This window comes from Antennarius striatus, chromosome 13 (assembly GCF_040054535.1).
Source record: "Antennarius striatus isolate MH-2024 chromosome 13, ASM4005453v1, whole genome shotgun sequence".
NCBI lineage: Eukaryota > Metazoa > Chordata > Actinopteri > Lophiiformes > Antennariidae > Antennarius > Antennarius striatus.
This window is the reverse complement of record NC_090788.1, coordinates 11,713,807-11,722,614: the sequence shown is the minus strand read 5'-3', so window position 1 is coordinate 11,722,614 and position 8,808 is coordinate 11,713,807. Positions and strand designations below refer to the sequence as shown.

The 8,808-nt window shown below is 44.4% G+C and overlaps 2 protein-coding genes across 2 annotated transcripts; one reads left to right on the top strand and one right to left on the bottom strand.

The window, feature by feature from the left end:
• Nucleotides 1-482: 482 nt before the first annotated feature.
• On the bottom strand, nucleotides 483-1,391 carry LOC137606466 (uncharacterized). The gene has a single exon (XM_068331722.1). The coding sequence runs from the start codon at nucleotides 1,389-1,391 to the stop codon at nucleotides 483-485; it is 909 nt and encodes a 302-aa protein (XP_068187823.1).
• A 4,066-nt stretch (nucleotides 1,392-5,457) lies between these two features.
• Nucleotides 5,458-7,116, top strand: LOC137606465 (G protein-activated inward rectifier potassium channel 4-like). The gene is made up of 2 exons (XM_068331721.1): nucleotides 5,458-6,328; nucleotides 6,920-7,116. The coding sequence occupies exons 1-2, from the start codon at nucleotides 5,458-5,460 to the stop codon at nucleotides 7,114-7,116; spliced, it is 1,068 nt and encodes a 355-aa protein (XP_068187822.1).
• The last annotated feature ends 1,692 nt before the right edge of the window (nucleotides 7,117-8,808 follow it).

The window sequence follows — 8,808 nt, the reverse complement described above, 5'->3', positions numbered from 1 at the left end:
GAGACTCGAGGGATCTGATAATTTAGGTGACTAGGAGGAGTAGCTTCATTTAGGGAAAAATACTCATCCTCACTTAGCCAGGTTTCCGTTAAACAGAATAAATCTATTTGATAATCTGATATATTGTCATTGATTAAAACAGCTTTTGAAGACAGAGATCTAATATTTAGGAGACCACATTTTATTGTTTTGTACTCTGCAGCTGCTGAAGTCCTGGTTTTGATATTTATTAAATTTGGATGTCCAGTTGCTTCCCTCTGGACTTGAAATGACTTGAATTTGCATGAATTAACTTTAAATGGTCGAGGGACAGACACAGTCTCAATGGTGTGTACAGTGGGTGACAATACAGTAGGTGAAAGTGTAGTGGGTAACATTACAGTGGGTAGCATTACAGTGGGTGAAGGTACAGTGGGTGACCGTTCTAGGAGTGCAGAGACTTGTTTAAGACTGCGACTCTGCATCCCGGTCTCAACTCTGGGTCATGGTTTTGGGGCAGAAATAAACGTGGTCATATTTTTTGACAGGAGAGCAGCGCCATTCCAAGTGGGATGTATGCTGTCTCTCCTAATGAGACCGGGTTTTCCCCAAAAAGTCCGCCAATTATCAACAAACTGAATGTCATTAGCAGGACACCACCTAGACAGCCAGCGGTTGAGTGAAGACACGCGGCTAAACATGTCATCACTGGTCAGATTGGGAAGGGGACCAGAGAACACTACGGAGTTCGACATTGTTTTTGCGTAGCTGCACACCGACTGAATATTAATTTTTGTGACCTCCGATTGGCGTAACCGGGTGTCATTACCGCCGACATGGATTACTATCTTACTATATGTACGTTTATCTTTAGCCAGCAGTTTCAAAAATGACTCGATGTCGCTCGCTCTGGCACCCGGGATACACTTGACAATGGTCGTTGGTGTCTCTAGTTTAACGTGCCGCACCACAGAGCTGCCAATCACAAGAGTAGGTTCCTCAGCGGGTGTGTCGCTGAGCGGGGAAAAGCTGTTCGAGATATCGAGTGGTTGCGGGGATTGGTGGTGAACCCGAGGCTTTCGCCTGCCACTATGTTTCCTACGAACAGTCACCCACTGCTCCTGCTCGGGGGCTGCTGGAGGACGGCTAACCTGAGCTGGGGAGTGGCTAGCGTGAGCTGGTGGGTCCGCTCTGGCTAAAGCTACCTGACTAGGTGGCACAGCTATGTTTTCAGTTAAGGAGCGAACCAGTGCCTCCAATTGACTAAGTCTTGCTTCCATCCGAGAAAAAGCACTACACTTCGTGCAGATGCCCCTTTCGCTGAAGGAAGCGGGGGAAAAACTATACATCTGACAGACTGAGCAGCAGAGAGAAGGAGAGGGAGGAGAGTGGACAGAGGGAAGCGTAGCCATAGTTAGCAACAAAGATAAACTAAGCTAGCTCTGAAGTACGAAAGATTACTTTAATAAAACAGTTCGTAAAATGTTAGCTGAAATATGTGAGAGCTTTCGCTATCAAGTTTTGAGATGGAGAGAAACAACTAGCTTACTCTACAATTCTAAAATGACAAGATATTAATAGTGATTGTGTGACGAAAGCGAACCAAGATGCCGCAGTCAAACAAACATAACAGGTAGTGACGGAAAACGCTTACCGCAACAAGAAGTGCAGCCTACACAACAAGCAAGAACCCATATTTCTGACCAAAAACACTGATCGTGTCCCACTCTTTTGCTCTCTGTGAACTAAATTAGATTTGCAGCAGCCGAGTGTGTCTGCTTTCAAAAGACTCCACTCTAAGTATGACCTTGATGAGCGGACACACTCTCTGACGTTCGTCTGAAAAACAAGTCGGGTATCAATCACAGAAACATCTCCTTCTAGCTGTAGTCCCAGCGTCAGGTTCTACCACCTCCACCTCACTGCCCTCGATGATCACTGGCTGTGGAGAAGGGGGTGCCCGCTGGAAATCCAGTACCATCTCCTTCGTCTTGGAGACGTTGAGCTGGAGCTGGTTCTGTTGGCACCACTCCACGAAGTCAGTCACCAATGCCCTGTACCCCCCCTCATCACCCTCCCGGATACATGCCACAATCGCAGTGGCATTGGAGTACTTCTGTATGTGGCATGTATCCAAGTTGTGCTTGAAGTCCGATGTGTAGAGGGTGAAGAGAATGGGGGAGAGAACAGTCCCTTGTAGCGCCCCTGTGCTGCTGGTCACCATAGAAGACAAACAGTCCCCCATATGGACGTACTGGGGTCTGTCCGTTAGGTAGTCCGTGATCCAGCTCACAAGGTAGGGGTCCACAGCCATGGAGGTCAGTTTATCCTGCAGGAGCCAGGGCTGGATGGTGTTGAAGGTGCTCGAAAAGTCAAAGAAGAGCACCCTGACGGCACAGCCCCCGGCGTCCAGGTAGGAGAACACGCGGTGGAGGAGGTACAAGACAGTGTCGTCAACCCCAACCTTGGCCTGATACTGGAGAGGGTCAATAGCACCCTGCACCTGTGGATGCATAAGCTCAAGGACCAGTCGCTCTACCGAATTCATTACATGGGAGATAAGAGCGATTGGTCGGTGGTCGTTGAGCTCAGTAGGGCGTCCTTTCTTGGGTACAGTGACGATGCAATACAATAAGCTGACTCAATACAGCAATTCAAAATGAATAGTATAACATGCCTCTAAATAAGGCAACATCAATAGTAAGATGGGTAAGCTAACGTTCAACTCTGTGTCCTTGACATTTTTTGCATTTAAATGATACGTTAGGCTGGAGCTTCTTCGGTGATATGAAAATTCTCTTTTACAAAAGGTACAAATATTATTATTATTATTATTATTATTATTATTAATAATAATAATAACAATAATAATAATAATAATAATAATAATAATAATAATAATAATAATAATAATAACAATAATAACAATAACAATAATAATAACAATAACAATAATAGATTAGCTTTATATAGCGCTTTTCTGGACCCTCAAAGATGCTTTACATCGGATTCATTATTCATTCACTCCTCATTCATACTTAGTGATGGTAAGCTACGTGTGTAGCCACAGCTGCCCTGGGGCAGACTGACGGAGGCGTCTACATCACAGATCAGCAGCACAGAATCACTGCGTTTTTGTTGTTCTTTTTATTAATAAACTTTCCGCTCAAAGGTCCGAGTGGGCTTGCCTCGCTCTCCTGTGTCATGTCCATCTCTGTTGTCAGTCACCCTGCTTTTGACTAATGGCGCAGGTACGAAGTGACGTCACTACAGCCTACGGGTCTCTCAATGGGCCAAATTTAAGATTGACTTGCCATTGACTTGCCACTCGCTGTTAATTGTGTTAATTTTTATAGCGCGTTATTTTGCAGCGTAATTAATTAATCTAAATAAGGCGTTAAAGTGACAGCCCTATTTGGAATATACTCTATAAATTTCATATATGGGAATATTTTGACTAATGTATTGAATGATATTTTCCAATATACTGCAATATATTTTTCTTTCATAGGGGAGTACATCAGATGGACAGCACATGGTAGAAGTCAGTCAGTCAGTCATCTTCAGATTACCAGCGCTATATCTGCCGCAGTGGGTCACGGGGAGCCGGAGATAATCTCAGCGGCATAGGGCGTGAGGCGGGGGACACTCTGGGCATGACGCCAGTGCACCGCGGAGCCACACACAAAGACAGACAACCATGCACACACACACTCATTCCTACAGGCAATTTGGAAGGGCCAATCAACCTGAAGCGCATGCTTTTGGAGGTGGGAGGAAGCCGGAGAACCCGGAGAGAACCCACGCAGACACGAGGAGAGCATGCGAACTCCGCACAGAGCGGGACTCGAACCCGGTTCCGCCGTGTTGTGAGGTGGCAGCGCTAACCACTGCGCCACCATGCCGCCACATGGTAGAAGTTTTGGAGATAAAGTCAGAGAGGCCAGACTGAGATGGTTTGGACATGTCCAGAGGAGAGATAGTGAATATATTAGTAGACGGATGCTGAGTTTTGAGCTGCCAGGCAGGAGGCCTAGAGGAATACCAAAGAGGAGGTTTATGGATGTTTTGAAAGAGGACAAGAAGGCAGTTGGTGTGAGAGAAGAGGATGCAGAAGACAGGTTTAGATGGAGGCAACTGATTCGCTATGGTGACCCCTGATGGGAAAAGCCGAAAGGAAAAGAAGATTAAGTTGTTTCGTCTGTGCTGACCTCCAATGTAGTTGCATAAACACACCAGCAGTTCATTTCCTCCCACTGTTCTGTGGTCTGTTTCACTGCAACTGATGGTACAATCCAGAAGAAGAAGAAAACATACTATTTATTATCCCCGTGGGGGAATGATTTTTTCCACTCCAGTCCATTTTCTACACACATATATATATATTGTACAGGCCCTGAAACACACACAAATAAGAGGCCTTTATGGCATGCAGGTAGATAGTGAGCGGTGGAGTGGCGGGCAGCTCCTCACTGGTACTTAGGAGGTGGAAGGACACCCCTAGATAGATAGATGGATGGATGGATGGATGGATGGATGGATGGATGGATGGATGGATGGATGGATGGATGGATGGATGGATGGATGGATGGATGGATGGATGGATGGATGGATGGATGGATGGATGGATGGATGGATGGATGGATGGATGGATGGATGGATGGATGGATGGATGGATGGATAGATAGATAGATAGATAGATAGATAGATAGATAGATAGATAGATAGATAGATAGATAGATAGATAGATAGATAGATAGATAGATAGATAGATAGATAGATAGATAGATAGATAGATAGATAGATAGATAGATAGATAGATAGATAGATACTTTATTAATCCCGGAGGAAATTGCACATATCCACCGCTCAGGCATACATAATGAATAAATACTGGATAAAAACCAGGAGAAAAAGATACACTGACACCACAGGAAAGGACAAGAGGACCTGTAAAAACTGTGAAACTTTTCAAACACACACACACACACACACACACACACACACACACACACACACACACACACACACACACACACACACACACACACACACACACACACACACACAGGTATAAGGTATAAATGCTTTTCTTTGCTGCAGTCTATGAATATTACGAATTGTTATGGGTTTTTTTTTTTATTTCAGGTTGAGGTTAAAATAAATTCCGTGATGACTGCAGAAAGAGCTTCTTTCATTCAAAACTATTACGTTGCTAAGTGCTCATCCCCGACACCATCTCAGGAGGCTTCCATCTCCCTGACCCATAGTCCCTGCATCCAGTCTTCTCAAGTTCCAGGTTGGGCACAGCAAGAAACCCACCAACACCACACTGTTCAAGCAGGTCCCCAAGAACCAGTGGAAGAGACCCAGAAACTGCAGCGTTTACATCGCAGCAGACGCCTCAAGCGTTTCAGCTCCAGGTGGCAATCGAGAGGTTCCACAAGCAGCAGCAACATTCCCTCTGCTCTGGAGAACATGCATGTCGCCAAGATTCACAAGAAACACTGCAAACTGTTAGGTGATGAGGACTCATTGCATGTCATTGCTAGCAATCTGCGTCAGCGTTATGTCAGCAAGGATGGCAAATGCAGGGTCAATTTAGGCCCTATTGCAGACAAGAGTCGCTTTCTCTCAGATATTTTCACCACATTAGTGGACCTCAAGTATCGCTGGTTCCTTCTTGTCTTCACTATGTGCTACATTCTCACATGGGTGACCTTTGGTGGAATATACTTCTTTGGTGCTTGGCTGCGTGATGACATTACACATGTTCATGACCCACTATGGAAGGCATGCTTTGAAAATGTAGACGATTTCCTTTCAGCCCTACTGCTGTCAATAGAGAGCCAAAGAACTATTGGGTATGGCTCCAGGATGGTGACAGCTAACTGCCCTGAGGGAACAGTGCTCCTAATGGTCCAGTCTATCCTTGGCTCCATTATTGATGCTCTGATGGTTGGCTGCATGTTTGTTAAAATCTCCCGGCCACAGCAGAGAGCCCAGACACTGATCTTCAGCAAGCACTGTGTCATATGTGAGCGTGATGAGAAGCTGTGCATGCTCTTTCGCATTGGTGATCTTAGAGTGAGCCACATGGTGGACGCCAAGGTTCGGGCCAAACTAATCAAGTCAAGGCAGACCAAGGAGGGTGAATTCATTCCACTGGAGCAGTCAGAAATCAATCTGGGCTATGACACTGGGGGGGACCGGCTGCTCCTGGTGGAACCACAGATCATTACCCATGTCATCAATGAAAACAGCCCATTCTGGGAGGTGGGGTCTGAGCGTTTGAAGAGGGAAACCTTCGAGATCATTGTCATTCTGGAGGGCATCGTAGAAGCATCAGGTTTGTGGAAGTAGTTTTACATTTTGTGTTGCTCTCCCACAATGTTGTTATCCATAATGAAACACTTTTCTCGAAGTAAATTGCATTTGGAGATTCTTTTCGATTTTAGTAATTGGCGAAAATATTAAAGGGTGTGGTTTGATGACCATGTTATGCTGCTTTATCATAAAATATAGAGCTTTTATATCTACTCTGACTCTCTCAGATCTTCCTTTGGTATTCCATTATCACATAACACCCTCTTTTTTTATTTACGTGTATTTGTTTCTCCATGACGTATCAAAACTAATGCTAACTGTAAATTCTGGAATTCTTTACTGAAATTCTTAAATACATGAGTATCTCAAACACTGGCAGTAGTCTGACAGTAGAAAGAGATGTTAATTATATTAATGCAAAGAGTTTATTTAGTCACACATTTCTGAATGATAAATGGTGCAGTTAGAGTTTAGCCTTGCTGCATGTAAGTTAACTTGAGGAATGGAGGTGTGAAATGTGTTTATCGCACGAGTTTCTGCATAGATAGGAAGTGTCTCTGATGCACTAACGTTGAAGTATAACTTCTCACGTCTGTTTTTTGTTGTGCTGCAGGTATGACATGCCAGGCAAGGACGTCCTATACAGAGGATGAGGTCCTCTGGGGTCACCGATTTGAATCATGCATTTCGATGGAGAAAGGGGGATTTCGTGTGGATCACAGTGCATTTGACAAAGTATTTGAAGTTGAAATGGCCCCACTCAGTGCAAAAGACAGGAGCACGACGAAGGGAGAAAAAGCTGTGTTTTAGAAGTGTTTGCTAATAATGATTATAGCAATAATATTATTATAATACACAGGATTTTTAACATTAAAAATGTACAAGTTTATTTAGCCATTTAGATTGACCTGGGTATTTCCACAAAATTTAAAGCAGGTATTTTTAAAATTTCTTTGAATCTCAGAGCAGATTAAAGTTCTACAGTTATGGTAGTAATGAGATTTTTTTTAATGTCATTTAATCTGCTACAGTATGGTATGTTTAATGTTCTATTCGCATTATTTTTTTAGAAATAAAAAAATGTTAGTGATCTACTGGACCACGTTGCCTTAGGTCATTGAAAAATACTGCTTCTTTTCCTTTCAGCTTTTCCCTTCAGGGGTCGCCACAGCGAATCAATTGCCTCCATCTAGCCCTGTCCTTTGCATCCTCTTCTCTCACACCAACTACCTTCATGTCCTCCCTCATTATATCCATAAACCTCCTCTTTGGTCTTCCTCTAGGCCTCCTTCCTGGCAGTTCAAAACTCAGCATCCGTCTACCAATATATTCACTATCTCTCCTCTGGACATATCCAAACCATCTCAGTGTGGCTTTTCTGACTTTATCTCCAAAACCTCTAACATGTGCTGTCCCTCTGATGTACTCATTCCTGATCCTATCCTTCCTGGTCACTCCCAAAGAGAACCTCAGCATCTTCATCTCTGCTACCTCCAGCTCTACCTCCTGTCTTTTCCTCAGTGATACTGCCTCTAGACCAAACAGCATTGCTGGCTTCACCACAGTTTTGTACACCTTTCCTTTCATTTTAGCTGAAACTCTTCTATCACACATCACACCTGACACTTTTCTCCACCCGTTCCATCCTGCCTGTACACGCTTCTTCACCTCTTTTCCACACTCTCCATTGCTCTGGACTGTTGAGCCAAAGTACTTAAAATCCTCCACCTTCTTGATCCCTTCTCCCTGTAACCTCACTCTTCCACTTGGGTACCTCTCATTCACACACATGTACTCTGTCTTACTGCGGCTGACCTTCATTCCTCTCCTTTCCAGGACAAACCTCCACCTCACTAGCTTCTCCTCCACCTGTTCCCTGCTCTCACTGCAAACATCATAGTCCATCGAGATTCCTGTCTAACCTCATCTGCCAGCCTGTCCATCACCATAGCGAACAAGAAGGGGCTCAGAGCTGATCCCTGATGCAGTCCCACCTCCACCTTGAACTCCTCTGTCACACCTACAGCACACCTCACCATTGTCTTACAGTCCTCATACATGTCCTGCACCGCTCTAACATACTCCTCTGCCAATCCAGACTTCTTCATACAATACCACAGTTCCACCCTGTCATAAGCTTTCTCCATATCTACAAAAACACAATGCAGCTCTGTTTGGCCTTCTCTGTACTTCTCTATCAACATCCTCAAAGAAAATACTGCATCTGCAGTACTCTTTTTGGCATGAAACCATACTGCTGCTCACAAATGTGCACTTCTGCCCTTTGTCTAGCTTCCACTACTCTTTCCCATAACTTCATTGTATCGCTCATCAGCTTTATTCCGCTGTAGTTGCCACAACTCTGCACATCTCCCTTGTTCTTAAAAATGGGCACCAGCACACTTCTCCTCCATTCCTCAGTCATCTTCTTACTATCTAAGATCCTGTTGAACAACCAAGTCAGAAACTCTACTGCCACCTCTCCTAGACAGTTCCAAACCT

Bases quoted from the DNA above. Each gene is read 5' to 3' on its own strand.
- LOC137606466 (XM_068331722.1), bottom strand. From the start codon at position 1,391: ATGGCTACGCTTCCCTCTGTCCACTCTCCTCCCTCTCCTTCTCTCTGC.
- LOC137606465 (XM_068331721.1), top strand. From the start codon at position 5,458: ATGCATGTCGCCAAGATTCACAAGAAACACTGCAAACTGTTAGGTGAT. The intron at 6,329-6,919 runs GTTTGTGGAAGT...GTTGTGCTGCAG, and splicing joins GGGCATCGTAGAAGCATCAG to GTATGACATGCCAGGCAAGG.